Source organism: Chamaea fasciata, unplaced genomic scaffold (assembly GCF_029207755.1).
Source record: "Chamaea fasciata isolate MVZ Bird 193981 ecotype frontalis unplaced genomic scaffold, bChaFas1.0.hap1 SCAF_3, whole genome shotgun sequence".
Lineage (NCBI taxonomy): Eukaryota > Metazoa > Chordata > Aves > Passeriformes > Sylviidae > Chamaea > Chamaea fasciata.
In genome coordinates this window covers 90,673,280-90,693,553 of record NW_027094088.1, presented here as the reverse complement: position 1 = coordinate 90,693,553, position 20,274 = coordinate 90,673,280, and the positions used below count along the sequence as shown (strand labels likewise).

General features: G+C 42.7%; 1 protein-coding gene across 1 annotated transcript; it reads right to left on the bottom strand.

Annotated features, from left to right (window-relative positions):
• Window positions 1-1,301: 1,301 nt before the first annotated feature.
• GCM1 (glial cells missing transcription factor 1) lies at window positions 1,302-8,341 on the bottom strand. Its single transcript, XM_066180320.1, has 5 exons — window positions 8,240-8,341; window positions 6,540-6,792; window positions 5,511-5,623; window positions 4,407-4,535; window positions 1,302-1,901 (listed from the first exon to the last, which is right to left on the bottom strand). Exons 1-5 carry the CDS (start codon window positions 8,339-8,341, stop codon window positions 1,302-1,304), a joined length of 1,197 nt encoding a protein of 398 aa, XP_066036417.1.
• Between the last annotated feature and the right edge of the window lie 11,933 nt (window positions 8,342-20,274).

The following is a 20,274-nucleotide window of genomic DNA, read 5'->3' as shown; positions in this document are numbered from 1 at the left end:
GGTTTCCCTAGTAACTAATATATTCCAAAGACTTAAAAAAAAAAAAAACAAACAAACAAAAAAAAAAAAACCCCACAAAAAACTAAGACTGAACCTATTTGATGAACACGTGATATATCCCATTCTGAGGTACTGTGAAGTTTTTATGGCCACTTGCTTTGTAATACTATCCTCCCGGACTCATCCCAATGAAAGGTTTATTTCTCCCTTTGGTAGATAAAGGAACCAGTCTTGAAATATGGCTTCATACATTGTACATGACATCCCTCAGCTCTTCCTTGCAAAGGTGGCAGCAGGGGTGTGTGTCAGTGCCTGCCTCTGCAGGGGAGGTTGGTGGCCCTGGAAGCCCAGTCCAAAGAGCAGCAGAGACCAGTCATGCAGCAAAGTCATGCAGATGTCATTTATGGGAAAAGGTAAAGGAATCTTTGCCAAAGATGTCTGACCCACTAAGTTCAGGCAAGAAAATTCCTATACGACAACCTAGATTTTAAACAGATGTAAAGAACTGAAGGGTCCTGCTGAAATACAGCTTATGGTGGTGGTCAGCAAAGGGGGTGATGTAGGGAATGGATGCTGAAGGGTTCTTTACAGTCTGCAATGAAAGAAATGAAAAGTGCCTGGAAAAAGCAGCAAGGCACCTTGAATATATACATATAGGAAACTGGGTCCAGCCCTGCAGACAAGGACTTAGGGCAATTGGTGTATTGGACATGATCTGGCAGTCTGCATATGCAGCTCAGAAGGCCAAACGTATCCTGGGCTGCATCAAAAGAAACGTGGACACAGGTGGAGGAGGAGGAGGATTCTCCCTGTCTACTCCATTCGCATGACATCCCATGTGAAGTCCTGCATCCAGCTCTATACAACACCTGTGCAAGGCTGGTGCAGTGCAGGGACTTACACCTGAAGAGGGACTGCCTGAAGAAACTGGAAGAGTGCAGAAGGTTGCACATGACAGCTGTGGTCCTTGAGATCATCCATCTACACCTTCCAACAGTCCCGCACGCTTGAACAAGCTGTGTATCGAGGAGGGTTGAAATGCTACCAAACCAGAATGGCAGCGAGGCAATCTGTAAGAGGAGCTGATAGCTTTTATTAGATCCATGAAACAGTGGGGGGAAATAAGACAGTAAAATAAAAAGGAACAAAGACAAGCCTTTAGGTACAAAAGCCTCTTGTGGCGCCTGCAAAAAGAGCTAAAGCGTGACCTGTTTGGTAGCACTTTCACGTCTGTGGTGCCACAGGGGCGGAGAATCGGACCCGTTGCCAGAGGAGGGGCGGGCAGGGACGTTTGAACCCAGTCACCGTAATGGGTACAGGTTAAAAACCATGTCGTTGTTGCAGCAGTTGAGGCAGGCTTGGTGCCCAGCCCCACCTCGGTCCCCTTCGCTTCCCCTGGGAGGCAGCGAGAGCTGTCGGCGAGGCTGTGCCGCAGCCGCCGTGGGGCTGGGCGCGCCCTGAGGCGCGGCGTAGGGCGGCAGAGAGAGGCAGCTGCCGCTGAAGGTCACTGGAGATTTCTCCCCATATGATCCATCTCCTAAATGGCCCGCGTCAGACCTGAAGGGGTCATGGCCACCCTTTGTCATGGGCAGGAGGTACTGGGGGCTGAGGGGGGTGCACTGCGGGGGAGGAGGGGCTGAGCTGGGCACAGCAGGGACACTGCACAGCCTCTCGGCTCTGGGGCTCCTCCTGAGGGACAGGCTTCGGCCCCAGGTTGGTGCCTCTCTGGGGGCCCCATCCTCCCCGGCTGTCCTTGGGTATGGAAGCTGCCCGGAGCAGCTGCACAGCGTTGGCTCGTGGGAGCTTTTGCTTAAATGTCCCCTGAAATTAGCAGGCGGCATGTGAGCATCCGGGTTGGAAAGAAGCAAAGGCTCCTGTGTCGGCATTGCACCTGTCGGAGACTGGGGAAAGCAAGGCATGGGTTAGTAAAACATGGTGTAGTGTAGCACCTCCCCTCTGTGAGCTGCTTACAAAGGCACTCAACTAACACGATGGTGGGATTTGATGATCTTAAGACGTCTCTTCCAACATTGACCATCCTGTGGTTCTGTGAACACAGATAACAAAGCAGATGGCATAACAGAGCCTCCCCCACCATAGGGGTGGTGCCCATGGGCTGTAGGGACACAATAAACAAGGCTCCCAGCTCTTGGCTCTGGGTTTATTTCAGCAGGTTTTGCCCAAAGCCTGTTTTACACTGACAGACCTTGCATTCACAGCCCTTAGGGTCCACTGCCAGCATATACTAAAGAAGGACCTAAAAATGAAATTATGCTAATACATTTGACGCCACAGCTTATTTTTTTTCCATGGAGATTAGAAAAGCTAAGTATGATTTTTTTATACTGATTGTTTTGAAGTGATCTTTTCACTACAAAAATATTCTTCTTCAGCTTTTCTTGAGTCAATGTCTAACTAATAAATTTTCCCATCTTTACATTTTTTTACCCCACAAACAGAAATTTCATTCAGGCAAGGGATCAGCACACAAGAATTATTGTTCTAGGTCTTCTGTTCTGGATATTTCACAATTTTCTTTAATTGCCCCAATTATTGGATTATAATTATGCAAACTTTAATTCCTTTCAGAACATTAATTTCTGCTGAGTGCTTGCAGGTCTCTTTTCCTTATAATTCTGCTTTTTCATCCATTTAATTATAGTGATTTTGTGGACTGCTGGAGCAGCAAAGCTCCTTTCAGTTGTTCTCCACTCACCATGAGAAAAAAATTCCAACAATCTGGTGTAGGACCCAGCCTACCTTTAGCTACAGACCTGCCATAGATGCCATAGAGAGACCATCCTATATATAACTCACTCTATTTTGGGCTCATACCTTTTTCTAATGTTCTCCTCCCTGATCTCTTGTGAGCACATTCAAACTGAATCTTTTCAGAATACATTTTGCAGATTGAACACATTAAAACTGAATCTTTTCGGAATATTTTTTTTCAGGTTGAATGACACAGGTTCTGTGTGACAAATCAGACTCCTGAGTCACTTGTATCATATCCAGTTTGCCAAAGCACGAATATGATGGGTTATTCTGAAGGAAAACCTGCTGGAGAGCCATGAACTGGAAAGCCAATGAGAATAAATGGTCTAAGTCTGACTGTACAGAGTCAGAACAGCCGAAGAGCAGGCTCTACTATTAGACACTTGTGACATGTTTAGTCTGTTTCTACTCCCACACAATTGAAAGTGAAAGCCTCAGGCAGATGTTTTAGGAAGGGAAAGATGAAGGCAAGTCTACAGGAAACTTGACCTAAGCAAGTAGGCTGACTGAGCAGTAGGCTCAGTTACAAAAGAAAGGAAGCCACGTGACTTAGTAGTATTTCCTAGATCGGGACTATTTCAGTGTTCATGGAGACATAACTAAACCAGTGATAGGAAAAGCATTGTTGCTGTATTTGTTAGACAATTAATCAGATCAGCTGTTTTTTCTTATGCTTTTGTTCCCAGGCACTTGTGTCGAGAGGTTCTGGTTTTTAGTGTCCTCCTGAGTATTTCCAGTAGAAAGTAGAAAACTGCAACTTCTAAATTCACATTCTATTCAAATGGGTTTAACTTCCTGTGTGCACATTTTATATCCTTCCTGGGTTTCCACATCCCGTTCCTTCTCCAGGTCTTCCACTTAAGAAATCTGTCCCCACCCAGAACAATTATCCCTTCTGTCTGTGGCTGAAAGGGCATGGATTACTATCCCTAACACCAGGTTGGGGGAATGCGCCACCCTTAACAGATCGAAAGGCAAACTGCATGTGAACACTGGTGATGACAATTGAGGGTAACACAGCCTTTGCAACAAAGGTCACTGGGATTCCCTCCATCAGGCGTGCAGCAATCCCAAGAATCTCTGGAGATGCTTTCACGAGTGTTTCCATATTCATCAGAGCTGATGTTTTAACATCGCCAGTACTTCAGAAAGCTCTTCAAAGCACTCTTCTGCCTTCAAACCAGGCAAACCAGGTACAGGTTACGCACCTTCCCCTTCTTAACCTTGCTGAAACTCAAGAGGAACAAGCAGAGGTGGAGGATGCCTTTGCTTTTCTTGGTAGTGCCAAGAAATAGGGCAAGAGGCAATGGGCAGATACTCATGCTCAGGAAGTTCCATGTGAATGGTGATGAAACTTAGCCTGCCCTGCAGCCCTGCATTGTTTACCAGGGTAGATGTAATCTCCTGCTGCTACCAGGCACAAATTTGCTCTAGTTCTGGCAGTGGATGACAACACTGAGGAGAGCAGGATGCTCAGGACAGCCCTGGTCCTTCTTGGGCTGATCATGGGCATGCAGAATGTGGAGATGTAAAGCCTACTCCCACCCAGACCCAAAGCCCAGATAGCCTCCACTGTGCCTTGAACCACAGACCACTTGACCAAAATTTCATTGACCAATAGCAAGAGTTACCTCAATCTCCTGGACTCTTTTTAGTCTTAGAGAAGATGGAGAAAAAGCTGTCTTTGCTTTTTGGATTGATCTTCTTGCTTCTGCTTCTAGTTTCGTTTCTGGACGTGGGTGGTCATGAGCTCCTTTGGACTTTAGAAAGTAATTTTGGTATATTAAAGGTAGAAGCAACCTTGTTAATAAACTTAAGGGAGCAGAATTTATATCACAGGCCAAAATCTGACATTATGGCCTAATTTAATGCTTTGTATTTAATAGGATTTAGTTGCTGTAAGATCAAATAATAAACATATTCCAGATGAAGTGGGATGGGGTAGAAACCCTCTGAAATCATAAAATCAGTGCACCCCTTTTATTTGTAGAAGACAGTATCCCCAGTAGAGCCCCAGCTGAAGCCAAGAGGTCTTCTGCTGCTTGGCTACAGTGTCCCTGCAGTCACTTTAATTCTTCTCACAGTTTAAACATGTTTATCTGAACATTAATTTCCATTAGCTTCCACAGAGACTTAATTTTATTTAGGCTGTGCATAAGTGAAAGAGTGGAAAGCAGGAAAGTGGTTATGTTACTCAGCTAGGACTACAGCTTCCAGAAATAGTGCCCATTATTTAAACACTTTGCATACACTGTGTTCCAGATATAAGTTACATATAATACACAGATGGCATTTTCCAGAGACAGTCCCTTGGGTACAACCATTTCCTGTTCCAGGATTGCCTCATGATTATGTGTAGTGCCTTGGAGAAGAGGTAACATGGCATTTCTGACTTCTCAGGATTTGTTGGCTCCTATGTACCTGAGGCAAAACACTTCAAAATCAACAAGTTTTCACACAAGCCTAAATAAAACATACACTGTGCTGTAAAATCATAGTAGCATAGGCTGATTTAGGCTGGAAGGGCCCTCTAGCTCAACCTCCTGCTCAGGCAGGACTAACTTCAGAGTTAGATTAGGTTGCTTAGGACCTTGTGTAAATTTTTTCTCCTTACAGTCATTTGATCTTGTCGTATTCCATAGCCCCTATTTGTTGGAACAAAAAAAAATTTGCTAAATAAAACTTAAAATACCAGTCTTTAAAATTACATGCATGTTAGGTAATTTTATACCAACCTGGAAAAATATGAACTGGCCTTCATGCCTCCAGAAGTTGGTAACTGGGTAACCACCATGGCCTCGGCAAGAAAGGAGTCGCAGTGGCCCATTGCAGTTTGGACAGCATTTCCCTGGAGCAAGGATGGAGGGAAACATTTTCTACACAACACTGGTTAGATAAATCCCATGTGATACAATGGTTCATTGGTGGCAGTTTGCTACTTCTGGTGTGGTGCTCAGAAATTACAGAGAGAAATTATGCGAAAAACTTCCAAACATAAGCAAAAATCAATATAAACAAATTAATCATTGCCTTTATTCTGTTATTAAATATAACTTTAAAAATTATTTCTATTACAATGTTATAACAATTTTATCACTTATTATCATTGTCAGTTTTAGGTTTTTTCTTGTCAGTGTTTGGAATGTCGTGTGTTTCTAGAGAACATTGTTCTGGCCTCAGTGAGCACCTGGGTAATACCTTTCTTTAGCTAAAATGTACATCAGATCCAGAAATCAGTATGTGCTAGCTCTACTGAGCAATCACAATTGTTTGGAATGGTCTTGTTAAAAATGTGTGTGCAGCTCATGTTCTCTATTTGCATTGTCTTGCTCCAGTGATGTGACCGTGGGGCCTATTTTCCAGTCATCACAGCTTATGAGCAGCTTCTTTCCTGCAAGACGTGCCTCCTGAGTTACTCTTGGGCCAGTGCAATAATGAAGCCAACACTTGGGTGGGCAGGAACAGCAGGGCAGGGAGCTGCCTGCACTGCACAGCTTTCTCAGGACCCTCACTCATGGCTGAGAAGGCTGGGAACCAATCCCTAACCAGCAGAAATAGAGATTAAAAAATTATTAGGAAAAAGAACCAGAAAATAAACAAGCAGATGGCTATGCCCCAACGGTAAGAAGTGTAAAATTCATTGTTCCAAATCAAGAGTTGCATTGGAATATAAGGAATGGCAGAAGGAAGGCTGGGTAATCCAATCCTATACTTCGATTTCTGCTGTGTTGTGTTCACGTATGAGCTGCCATGTTCATACTCACGCTGTTGTTTTTGTCTGGCTTTATCACATATGGCTGGTCTTAGGTAGATCTTCCTCCCATCCAAGGTAGAGCAGTCATTACCACAAACCACCACCCCAAGGCAGGACTTCTTTAAGATGCGAGAGTTGTGGTTGTTGGTGTTTCTCATTGCCCAGCTGCTGTGGTGCCTCTGAGCATTTTTATCCTCTGAGCTATAGATATGTTTTACATAGGAATCTGGCCATTCTTGAAACCAGTCTGTCTGGCTCACATGCTGTGGAAAGAGCAAAGCAAGCCACATTTTAGGCTGGGGAAGAGAGGAACTTGTCCAGGAGCTGAGCAGAGTTGGATCTCTGCTGTGTTTCCTCTAGCCTAGGTGACTGTAGCACCCCGGCAGGTGATGCTGGCTGTCAGCAGGGAGCAGTGGAGATAAGGCAGGAAAAACACAGATCTCTGTGGCTCCCCACAGGCCCCAGAGCATCAGGAAGGCCTGGCCAGGAGCTTTTTCTCATTCACGCAACCAGTCAAACAAAAAGAATAAGAAACAACAAAAAAACCCCACTGAACACTCAGCAAGCCTTAAGGACAACTGAGTAAGGAGCAATAAAAATAAAAGTGGGGAAAAAAACCCCAAAGACCCAAATACACACCACATCAGTGTACATCAGTGGGTACAGTCAATACAGTAAAATGCAGTAAGCTGTGAAGCATCTACCATAACTGATGATGATTTTGAGGGAAAAGTTCTTGTAAGGGCTACTACAAAAGCTTATTAGAAATTTCCTTTAAATTGCTAATCCCAGGACTGAGAGCCATGACAGTAGTAAAAACATCAACCAAGAAGAAAAAACTCCCATGCTCCCCTGGTGGCCACTGGAGAGTGTAGGGAAGGGTGTCAGTGAAGCCTCCAGACTGAAATGCAGGTGGAGGTGACCTTGGGCTGAAGGGCAGGGAATTCCTCCTGGAACATGGAGGCTCTGGGCAAACAGCACTGTCATGGTAGGGAGGAGGCTGGAATCCAGTAAGAATGCAGGGCTGGGAGATGAAAGGCAGAGCTGGACGCTGAAGGACTGCAGCAGGAGAAATCTGGCAGAAATATGCAGAGCTGAGGGACAGGGAAGTGGCCTTGGTGTGCTGGGTGTCTGGGCTTTCAGTGGAGAGCATGGTTGAACTAGAAAAGGACAGAGGGAGGGGAAGATCACTATTGTGCCTCTCAGCAAACCTCTGCAAACATGAAGCAAGGTTTCCCTAGGTGCTTGTGAAAAGACTTGCCTCCATGCGGGAAGACAGCTCTGGAGTTGGAGCCCAATCTGCAGCGAGACTGAGCACCCATAGTTGCAATGCAGTTGTGGGTGCTGTGCTCGCTTCTCAAAAAGCACTACCCAGGGCAAAAAGCAAGTCCTGGACATCTCTAATTAAGTGCCTACAGCAGGAGGCACCTTTTCTTCCTCTGCTTTCTCTGCACCTAATCCACCAGTGAAAACAATGCTTCTGCAGCATTGCTATTTTTCATGCATCAGCAGCTTTCAATAATATGTTTAAGGAGAAATGCATGTAAATGTCAATATTTTCTCAATATTTTCTAGCAAAATTCTCCCCCATACCTTGAGGTGACAAAAAGAATAAAGGCAATGAGTCATACATGACTGAGAAGGCATTGAAAATCAGTGGTGGAAATGACTGGTCAGAACTAAATAAATTTCTAAGACACAGACACATACCTGGGGAAGTTTGATATCATTGATATCCCAACTCATCATTTCTCCATTTCGGGAAGCAGAGTCCTCCTGTTCCATAACAGAATCATCTGCACCTTTCAGCATTTTTGAATTCCTTCCCAAAGTTAGCAAGAAAGTTGCTCCTGGCTGCTTTTGAAGTTGCCTGGCTGTCAGCAGTCTCAAGCAGTTTACAACCAGGAAGCTGTTTCCTGGAGCTAAATGATAGAGAGGCTGCTCATTAAAGATAAAAATCAGTGTTCTTCTGCCAGAAAAACTTGTTCCATTAAAAGTTTTGCAAGCCAGCAAGGCAGTGGAAAATATAGCTTAGAGATAGCCTGTGATGTTACAGAGGCATCATTAGCAGCGAGCAAATCGTGCTTGTGGCATCTGATTTGCTTTGCTCAATCTCCTCTCATGCCAAGTTTATAGCCATGTAACTCTGCTCACAGGCTCTTTGTACATCAGACCCAGTTCTGGCTCTATATTCCCAGAGCCAAACTGATTGAATAGCTCAGCAGCTCTTGAGAGGTCTTTGAGCCACTGCTTACCTATTAGATATTTCTCGCTCTGCATATGACAAAGATGAGCAAAAGAGGGGTCTGCTCCATCCCTTCAGAAGAAATGGTGCTCAACCATTTCAAATATTGCTGGTATCTCTGAGAGCTTACCAGTTGCACCAGGGAAGTACAGAAAAGGAGGCTGGGCTATCTGCATTTTCCTATTTCAATGGCAGACTGAAAAAAATCCCAAACCCCACCAAGGTATGTCTGTAAAGACCAACAGGTTTCCCTGAAATCTTTTAAACTATGTGGCTGCCCCACTCTGAATTTCAGTATCAGCCAAGCTTAAGAAAATACTGTGTTGGTTTTGTCTGGGGTAGAGTTTATTTTCTTCACAGTAGCTGATGTAGGGTTGTTTTGGATTTGTTCTGAACACAGGGTTGCTAATATAGAGATGCTTTTGGGTTTGATCCTCAGGGATCCCATGCATGAAAAGCTTTGTTTCCTTTGCTAAGGAGAGAAAAGGTGAATCAGTTTTCTCTTTCTGGAAACCGGGAGAGTTTCAGTGTTTTCAGGAAGGTCACTATAGTTTTGTCAGTTAAGGGTTTATTAAAGACTATTGAGTAATGAGAGAAGTAAAATCTACCTGATAGTCATAGACTTTTAAAAGTATGATGTATTTTATTGTTATTTCTGGCTTTGCATATATGTATGGCCCTTGGAAAGTGATTTAGCCTCCATGTCCTTAGTATACTTATTTATAAAACACCTGTGATCTTACTTTATCATGTTATATTATCACCTCTAATGGAAGACTTTGCAGATTTTTGCAGAACACTTGAGACATTTGGCTGTGTGGTTCTCTGGCATAGTCAGAGCCCCCCTGTCCCATGTTGTAACTCAGATTGTGGGGGAGAAAGAGGCAAAACATCCTCCATAGAAATAGACTCCCACAGAGGGGTGCCTGGTAGTCAGCACCAGATTCAGGAGTCTGAACTGAGGGCACTGTACTGGGAGGGCAACTAACAGGATCAAATGAGATGTCAGTACAGCGGAGAAGGGAACACAGTAAATCAGAAATAAAAGCCTCTGTAAAAAACATTAGGTCTTCATGTATTTTCCTATTGTGCTACAATGAAAATGGAGATAGTAAGGTCAGGACAAACAAAATACAAGCTGCATTGGAAACCTGAGTTGAATTTGCTAAACAAATTACCCTTGACAACTGTGTGCTCTAAAACGTGAATTGATTTGTTACACAATTCAAAATTATAGTCTCATTGCTTTTAAAATTACTTTTCTAAATGAGATGGCTTGGAAATTGATTTTTAATTTTCTTCATTAGAGAAAATGGAATATTTCTTCTTTATACTACATTAATAGAGCTAAAACAATAATGAAATATTACCTTAAAGATTAAAAAAGACACAGATAATTTCATAATAATGCACACAAAAAATGAAGTTCAAGAGAATCACACATATTTAACTGCTTGCAGGCAAAGCCTTCCACTGCCTATTTCTCTAGACTCTTGTGCTACAGCATTACTACTAGTGTTGCTGTGATAGGTCATGGAAGTTGAACACTAGGCAAAACAAAATCAAAACAGAGGAAAAAATAGTATTTGAAGATCTGCTATTTAATTCTTATTTCTATATAACATCTGAGATAGGTTAAAATACATTTAGAAAGAGATAATAAGCCATATATTTTATGAGTTAATTAGCAAGCATTTGCAAAATTTCCTCTATTTTCCTTACAAGTACTTGGTGTTGACCACTAAGGAAAAGAATTATGAATGTATATTACCAATTTACATGAGCCTATAGGTTAAATTAATTCAATATCATCTGCAAAATCTTATTTGGAAGAACAGTCTGGCAGACCAGAAGCACAGATAGATTTCACCGGGTCTTCAGCAACTATCTACAAGAGATTGAGGGTTGCAAAAAGGCCTGGAGCTGTAAAAGGCTTCTTGCTTTCAGGCTCCTGCTCTGGAGGGGGCTGTGCAAACCCTGCTGAGCAGCACCTGAGAAAAGCAGCTGTCCCTGCAGGGGCTGCCCGCTGCTGTCCTGCTGCCAAACTCTGCTGCAGGGCAGTGACTGGCAGCAAGAGCGTGTGGATGTCACCTGTCACCGAGTAGTCACCAGGTCAGGCTCCTTTCTTGTATCATTTTGTATTGTTTTGCCAGCACACAAAGAGAGTTCTTTAGTTAGTGCTTCCATCAGTCTTCCCGTTGCTCTTTGGGGTCATCTTTCAGTGATGACAACCTTTAAATTATGTCAGGTGCAGTCAGTGGAGATTTACCTGGGCTGAGTTACCTGTCCCACCAACAGCCGGTGTTGCACTATCTTCCGTGGCTGCCTTTGTGCCTTGCCTCAAGTTCGTGATTTTCTCTGACACTGAAAGTTTCACCCTGCTGTGGGAGCTCTCCTGCCTCTCCTCCATTGAAGCTGTTCTTGTCCCATGCTTCTTGTCCCACTTTTATTACTGCAGAGCTTCATGGTGCTGCTCCACAGGAACCAAGGAATGTGCATGTTTATACCAAGGTGCTACTGATACTCCTTGAGGAATATTTCTCCTGACTGGCCTTTTTTTCTTTTTTTTCGAATACATTCTATGAACTTAAAAATAACAACAGGTTTATCTTCCAGTTCAGCCTTTCTATTTGATAGCTGTAGCAGTTGGATGAAGCAATAGGATTATCTCCCAGATGCAGAGCATAAACTCACTGCAAATAGACATGTCATTCATAATGAGAAGCCTGTGGAAAAATGCACCGGGGATGCTGCTTATTTTCAGTAAGGAATGAGTCAAGCTTTTGTTTTCACATTGTCCTGACATATCCTCAAGTTGGCCGCCTCTATATTCAACATCATTTGAAATGCTTATGCTGTATTCACCATTCAATATCCAAAAGTGGAAGCTTCTGCCCTGTGATCTGGGTCTTAGAAGGAAGATGGACTTTTAAATCCTTGGTTGGTGTTGTTTATACTTTGTTTCTCTTTAATGCTTTTCTCAGAACTGTTATTTTAATATCTCTTGTGATCTGAACCAGCTTATGAGGTAATTTTTTACTATTTTTTTATTCAGTTATCATACTTCTAAATTCTGGACTGCTCTGGATAAGAAGTCAGTTGTAGGTGGTATAGTTCTCCTTGCTTTGCTGCTTCAGTCACATTCAGTGATCAAATTTTTAAAAATGCTTTTTAAAAGAAATTTTGGTTTCCTGCCTTTTCCAAACATCCTCTTTCTAGAGCGCTGTCTCAGGTGACATAGTCTGCAGGCTTCTCTGATTATCACATCTCATAACACAGACATATCTATGCCACAGATTGTAAACCAGACAGATCAGCACAGATTTCACCTCAAAGCTCAAACACTGATTAATATCTTGGCCTCTTTTTTCTCAGGCTACAAATACGTATCTTACACCACTCCTGCCCTCATGGGCTCAGGTCACTACTCAGTACAGACACTCAGGTTGTCTCTGCCAGAGCACTTGGGAGGTGCTGTGTATTCCTGCCTATACAGCACAGACCAAGGATGGACACACAGACCATCGCAGCACCTTACTGAAGAGATATTGAGATCCTGCTCTTGGGATGGTAATTTCTTGAACAGCTCTTACTCGACAGCCTGCAATTATCTTAGTTTTTTCTCTGTGTCAATTGAACAGTCATTTAGCTGCAATATTCTCATTTTTCATTTTCTATTTTACTTTTCTGGTTATTTCCAGCAGAGAGATGCAGTTAGGGGCATGATTTTTTTAGAGGCTCTGTCACATGAGGTTCATGTCCACACACTTTGTATTGCATAGGGTAAATGTTTTTGCCAGGCCTCTCAGTCCCTCTTCTTGAGGAAACATATTCATCCATGTCTGCATCAGCTCCCAACCTGTGTTCTCAGCTGAGAGCCAGGTCGTTGAATGTATCCTTACTATTGAACAGGATACTATCAATACTCTGTTTTTTTTTTTTTTTCTTTTCTCCAGGGCAGTGTTTTAGTATCAAATTCTAGGAATGTGTCTTTTTCTGCCATGTGAAGAACATAGCTCCAAATGAAAGGTTTGAGGCCTGAGCTCATTTTAATCATTGTTTGGAATGCTTGAGTATATGCAAATATATATTTAATTTTATTGAAGCATATGCAAATACATATTTCACTTTATTTATAGCTCTTTATTCAAATTGTGAGCTGTAACTCTTTGGCAGTGAAATCTAGGTTTTTACTTTATTGACCTCTTTAATTTTTGTGTCTTAACATATCAAACACTGCAAAATATGTGATGCTCTAGACATCATATTAACTTACTGGGGTAAAATTCACGATAGCTATTCCACAGATGCGAAATCACCAGGGCAATATATCAGCATTAATGTTTTAATGCTGTAAAAAATTTAGGTCTGGGTAAAATTTTGGCTTAACTTGTTCATCTTTCTGACCATATAAACTATCTGTCCTGTTTTTTGGAGTTTGTTGGTTTGCTTGGTTTTTTTGTGGCTTTTTTCACTAAGATCATAAATTCACATACTTTAGCTGGAATAGCTGGTTTCTATGGATTATCTAAAATTATAGTTGGAATGCTTTTTGAGGGCCATGTTTAAAAATTACAATCTCTTAGTGACAGTATTATGATGCAATTTAAAAATTTCCTTAGTTTATGAACATTCTGCTTTCTTATTTTGCAAGTTTCCAAAGCCCAAGGCATTCAGTCCTTTTGTCTCTTGATCTGATATTCCATTTCTCATCTTGCCTTTGCATTCGGGTATAAATACATTTAATTTTGCAGTTCTGCCTGGCATAAACATCACGTGCATGCAAAATCTCATTTTATAGATTGACACTCACTCATTGAGTGTAGTGCTTTTCTTTTTCTTACAATTCTGTGATTTTCCCTTTTGTGATTTAAAGAATGTGTAATTGCTAAATGTGTTGTCTTTCACATCCTTCTTCTTCAGAACAGGAATTTGGTATGTCACTATGATTGCTGTTTTCCTTGTTCCCACTCTGTTGCTGCAATATGCATTCTAATTTTTGAGTTGTTGGAACTGACTCATTTCTGGTATCTCTGACAGCATGCTCTGCTTTTCTCCATGGTCAAGTGGAGTATCATATCTACCAAATCCATCCTCAGCTGGAGGTAATTCCAAAATAAATTCCTATCAGTTAACCATGCCCTAGCTTCGAACAGCCAGATTCTGGTACAGTCAGCTGCTGTGGAGGTCCTGTGTGTGTTTCTCTTTCCACTGTCTACGTTATCTCTCAAGTGTTCAGACAGAACTGTAAAATTTAACTAAGTTGGTCTGCCATACTTTGAAGAATGAGAGGAACTTTTCTACAGCCTGGGCACTGGAAGGACCATTGTGTGAGGGAAGGTGAGCTTTGTTCTGGTCCCTTGCTTTGGAACAGAGCAGAGCTTTCTTTACTCCTCAGAAATCATAGCCACTCTTCCTATCGGGCTGGGCTCAGTATGCAGCAGCCTGGTGGAAGTCTTGACAATGACACAAGATCAGATCTTTTACAATTTGAGGAGTGCCAGATTACACTTGATCATCTATTTGATTCCAGGTCCTATCTCAGTTTGTCTTAGGAGAGAAGAATCCCATCTATAAGCCTATGTTTGCCAGTCTGGTGTAGCTTCCTAACATTGTCACACCCTGGAATTTCTCAGCTCCCTCCATGACCTTGGTCTCATCTGCTGCAACCCCAAAAAAGCTGCTCCAATACCCTCTATTCAAAATTTTCTCCTCGGTCTTCATAGCAGTCCCCAGCAACTATTTCTGTAGATCCTTCGCAAAACCTGTAAAGACCAGCTGCACTTCTGCCTTATGGAAAATGGCAACAAGCCAAATCCAGGCAGATATGTCCACCCACATGGGTAGTCCCTGCCTGTACTGATTAGGTGATAATTATTTAATCTTTCCTTGTCAATATTATGGCCAGCATGCGCTTTTCTCATTCGGTGTTCATCTATCACACTTGTGCACATCTAGGCTACTTTCTTTCTCAAGACTGGCTTGAGAAAATCTCTCTTCTTTAAAGTTTTGCTTGGCTTTGCTATTGTATCTCCTCCAGGACAAGGAACACAAATGAGTTTCTCAGGCTTGTGAGCTGGTCTGACACCTACAATACCCATGTGGGTGGGAATTCACTCCCACATTTGCCTGTGCACCCTCCCTATATTTTCTCCTGGATCTATCTGTGTTCATGTTGCAGACCTTTTCTCACTGGCCGCATGGATTTGTATTAGGACACCTGTAACACTAATAATGCAATCCAATGGCACAAGACAACACCTTGTTCTCCGAAAATACAGTGGGCTGTCTACTGAAGCTAAGGTCCTCACATCTAACAGATTAATTTCCTAGAAGTGATGACAGCAGCATTGTTACCCATGTCATGTTCCTTGCCTCACTTTCTTCCTCCATTCCAAGTAGTTTTTTAGTATAGAATAGTAGGCAGCAAAACTAGTAGCCCAGGATGCCTGGTTTCTTCTTTAGCTCTGAGGCTGACCTCTGCTCTTGCCGTGATTGTTTGCAGGATGACTGACTAACTTGTCAGGTACTCTTGCAACCTGATCCCCCACTTCACCAAAAGTGGCTATGCCTCCATAAAGCAAGGTAGCTGGTGAGGTGGCAGCTGTGCAGCTGCATTATCAGATTGCTCTGCCGAGGTTACTTACCTCTGCTGGCTCTAGTTTTTATGTCTGGCACTGCATCATGACAGGAGAATGTCTTTGCTCTGTCTCTGCTCAGCTGGACAAATGTCAGACCAGCCTTGCTGTAAAAGCCCAACCACATGAGTGGCATGGTATTGCAGGTTGTTCTGAGACTGCTCCAAACAGACCACTGCTCTCTCAGGACATGGACTGTGCATTTGAAACTAGATACAGTTCAGTTTTCAGCCTATCTAATAACACAGTGCAGCAATGTTCAGGTAATCTGATGACACACTCCAGTGATTGCCTACGTACCTGCTGTGGTGCTGTGGCACAAACTGCAGCAGGAGTCTAGTACGCACCACTGGGTTTCCTTACACCTCGTGTTCTTCTCAGCACAGAAGGACAAGCCTGTCTTTTGTTTTCTCTTCATTTTGCTTGTCCATTTGTCCTTCATGAAGAAGAAGCCCAGCAGCTTTTTCTGCACTGCACTGAATCAAAGTCTCCAGACTTGTGTCTGTGACAGCAGTGAGGGAGGGCACTGTGCAATGTGGTTCTGGTGCCACAGACCCAGGGACTGTGCTACTGGCACCAACATGGAAAAACAGAGACCAAGGACAGAAGTTCCAGCTCGGTGTCCATTGACCAGAAGCAAGTTGTCATTGACTGTCCTGAAAACCCACATCTTGTTTTTGTGGGGCCACCAGGAACAGGAAGGCAACAAATGAGAGGCAGCAGCAGACAGGGAACCTGTGTGTTTGGGCAGAATCCTGCAGGGACACCACAACTTACGGGAGGAATTCCTACTTATTTTATGGTGTTATTTATACAACTTAGCCTTATGGAAACAATGGACCCGTGGTGCTGTACAACTCACTTCAAAGCACTGAGACCAGAATAATTTTACGGCTGTTTTCTGAATTATCTTTCTTCTAGCTGCCTTTTAGCTCCTTGCTTCTCTGGGGATCATCTAATTTTGTAGCAAAAATGCCTAGTTTTAATTATTGTTGATAAACAAGTGAAAATTGCTTTTTACACTCTTTCCAATTACCTTCAAAGCTGCTGAGCAGAAGTTCTTACAAAGTGAGAAAGACAAAGAAAGTTGGAATGTTCCTGTCCATTCCTTCCACAGTATGTGCACTACTCCACCTTGGCAAAGGCAGCAAATTGATCTGGAAAGGTCCATATGAATAACTACAACTTGAAGAGTGCTGCTAAAATAGTGTCCTAGTGCTCTAACTGGCAGTAGTTTTCATACCTTCTACAAAAGCTCAAAAAAGCTTCAAAAGCCTGGACCCTGCTCAAAAACAAATTCCCGCTATCCCCTCTTCACCTGGTGAACCTTCTCTCCTTTCCACATGTATTGACTATGGTTTAGTCCTTTGGCATTGCAAATGATGATTTCCATTCTTAGCTGCTGTTTACACACTTAATTTTGCTGTCCCTCTTCTTCACTTAAAATGTAAAATACTTGAATTATCTTAATAAGGTACAAGCAAGAGATGCTCTTATAAATTACCTTGGACATTAAAATGGTATCTTCTAACTCTGCTGCTATCTTGCATATTTGGGCACACAAAATTACTAGTATGTATTGGTCCCTTAAGGCAGTCAAATCACAGAAATTAATCCCTACAAGATTTTGTACAGGAAAATAGAGAAAAGCAACATCAAGAAAAGGGGCAATACTGGCTACTGGCATTAAAACTTGGTTGTGTAGCTTCTCTGAGGCACATACGGAAAAGTGAGGATTGAGTATCACTTTAATGAGTGACCATCCCAGAGGTGGAGACTGCTGCTGACAGCAATAGCTAAACTCATCAAGGCTTTTTTTTTTTTTTTAAGCCATAAAATTCATTTATCTATATACAAATAGCTTGTGCAAAAGGACTTTTCAGCCATGACTACAGCAACCATTACAACATCTATTAGTCACATAACAGCAGAAGTAAAAGTAGAAACATGAAACTACTTAGAACGCAAGGTTAAAACTGCCTCTTTCACTCTCATTCAGCAAACTCTTCAAAAGGAGAAAAAGAATGTTGAATCAGTCATCTCAGTCGGTGCAAACAACTTCTTAGGGAAAATAATAAAATAAATGGCTGGATTTGGGATAAACATCTATTGTTGGTATCATACCCACCATGTAATGAAACACAGAGGGAAGACAGAGGACAAGATGGGAAAGGGCTTTGTGCAGGTGCAGGATGCACAACATGCTCTTACACATTGTTCCTGTCCGTTTTCTGTCCCTGTCTTTGACAAACTATGGAAATAGTTCACAAGGTGAAGAGACTTCCAGCCACCTTCAAACCCTTCCTTTGCTGAACAGCCCCAAAGTATCCCCAGGTAAAATGCTGTGGGGCAGTCAGCTGCCCATATCAATTTTCCTGCATTTGTTTCCTGGTACTGGCTCTTCATTGGTATGAAACCAGAGCTTTGCTGTAGTCTACAGACAGCAGAAGACTTGGCCTGACATTTAGGGTATTGAGAAATCAGCAATTTCTACAGAGATGGAACAGAGAACCATCACCACAATGCTGCAGGTACTCCAGCGTAACTCCAGGAATCACCATGTCACCTGAGCTGCTCAAAGGGCAAATTCCCATTTGAATCATGTGGGAACTGTAGGCAACCATTCCTAAGCACAGGTTTGAAAGGGACATGTATGAGGTGCAGAAATTGTTCTCTGGACGGACACTGACTGCTTGCCCTGGATGTTACTGGCTCCTATTTCATGTGCTGTGCCTTCATATTTAGCACAGCTGCATGAAATTTAAAAAATGTTCCAGAATTTTAAAGTTGGGAGTAACAAACTTCAAAAGTCACCTAAACCCACTGCTTGTCTGAATTGCTTCTTTCTGCTCCAAGCTGTGTGCAGTTGGTGCCCAAATTCACAGTGGTTTTCCAGTTTTGCCTTAGGGTGGTTTGTGGGTTTTTTGGGGGGTTTTTTGGGGGTGTTTTTTTGTTTGTTTGTTTGTTTTTGTTTTTTTTTTTTTTTTTTGTCAGAGGAAAGTGCTCTGTAGTGATCTCAATAAGTAAGAGATGGATACCTATGTTACTAAAGATCTCAAAAATCACCTTGGGAAGTTAACAGTACAAAACTAAAATATCTCTTTTAATCTTCAGTGGTAACTGAGTATCAGCCCTAAAATGACTGGAAAATCTCAGGAACAACTCGCCAACTATTTTCAGAGTGCTGAAATGACCTGTGCATGCTGAGATCATTAACAAGACCAAGAAAAAAAATTATTCAGTGCAGTTTCCCATCTATTGGATTACTTTGCTTCTCCAGCAGTCTCCAGAGAAAGCCTCTGGCTGCTTCTTAAGGTCACTGAATCATTTCACTACAATAAATGATCTTACTAGCTGGAAATGTTGGAGAGGCTCCCCGTGCCTCCGCGTTGCCGTATCAGTGAGTCACTGCAAGCCCTGTGCTCATGGGTGAACGTGAACCGCACCCAACCTGCCCCCTCCGCTGGCCCTTCTCTTCTCTTTGTCCTCCTTCCTGTGCTTTTGCTTTCCTAACAGTATTAAACTGATAGAGATCTGTGTATTTTATTGTGGACGGAATGAGAACACAGACCAAAAAAGAGGAAGAAAAAAAAAGAAGGCAAACCCCCACCAAACATGATTTGGGCCCCCTAATCTTGGGAGTCTTTGACTTTGCCACGTGTAGGCAATTACAGGAAGGAGTCAGCAATGATGTTCCCACGGGGCTCTGGCAGAGCAGGAGAACAAAGTGTCCCAGGGCAGGAACAAAGCTGTCTTCCGCACCACTTAAAGCCTGGAGACAACAAGTATTGACAGTCAGGACATTGAGAGGCTTGCCAGTGTAAGAGTCGTTGACATGCATGGTTTAGCACACCATGTAATCAGTAACAGAGGGAAATACAGGTCCCAGTAGCCACGATTCTGTCACAAAGAGCAGCACCATCACCCTGACGCAATTCAAGAGAACATTGATGAAGAAGACCAACATATCTTTGATAAATACCTTTATTTCCCTCAGTAGGAGATAGCAGGCTGTTCCCTTGGTGAAACGAATTTCAGAAAATATCTTCCCGCAAGCCCTTGGGGATACTTTCTCTCCTTATCCCCAAGTGTGCAACACACTTCTCTTCCAGCTTTGTTGTCTCTTTTATCTTTATAACTTGCCTTTCTTTAAGGCTTGTTCCTCTATTTGTCTGAATCCTTGTAGGAGAGAGGAACAAATAAGTACCACTGGATTACACTAACGAGTAGTTCAGTAGTGCTGGTTAGAAACCAAGCTCTCTCTCAGTCACTCTCAGAGTTCATATGCTACAAAACTGTCACCAGCCCTCCACTCCAGCCACTCCTATTCAGACATGCTTGGCTTGGGCTGAGTCCAAGGCACTCCATTTCCACTTTTTCAGAGTAGTGAATTTATCACACTTGCTTTCTCCCTGTAAACTAGATCTCAGATGTCTGTCTCTGTCTCTCTGCACTGACACAATCACAGAATAATTTGGGATAAAGGGTGCCTCTGGATAGCACCTACCTTATAGCAAGGCTAATTTCAAAGTTATAGTAGGATGCTCAGGGCCTGGCCAGTTTGAACATCTCCAAGGATGGAAGTCAGCCTCCCTGGAAAGCCTGTGCCATTCTTTGACTTGCTCTCATTCTGAAGGATTTTTTCCATACATTTAATCTGAATTTCCTTTGCTGCAACTTATGCATTTGTCCTTTCATTTGCACCTCTTGGTCATCTTCTGTGCCCTGCCAAGAAGACTCTGCCCATCCTCCTCCTTATCAACCTCAGGCAGCTGAGAACTGCAGTGAGGTATCCCCATCTTTACTCTGCAGCTCCCTGAATCTTAGTGCTCTCTGGCAGACAGAGGACTCAGAAACACAGG

Excerpts from the sequence above, each read along its gene's own strand:
- GCM1 (XM_066180320.1), bottom strand. The coding sequence starts at position 8,341 with ATGCTGAAAGGTGCAGATGATTCTGTTATGGAACAGGAGGACTCTGCT. Across the intron at positions 6,793-8,239 it reads ATGATATCAAACTTCCCCAG|CATGTGAGCCAGACAGACTG; the intron begins GTATGTGTCTGT and ends CTCTTTCCACAG. Across the intron at positions 1,902-4,406 it reads AAAGAGTCCAGGAGATTGAG|TCTCCGACAGGTGCAATGCC; the intron begins GTAACTCTTGCT and ends TGCTTTCCCCAG.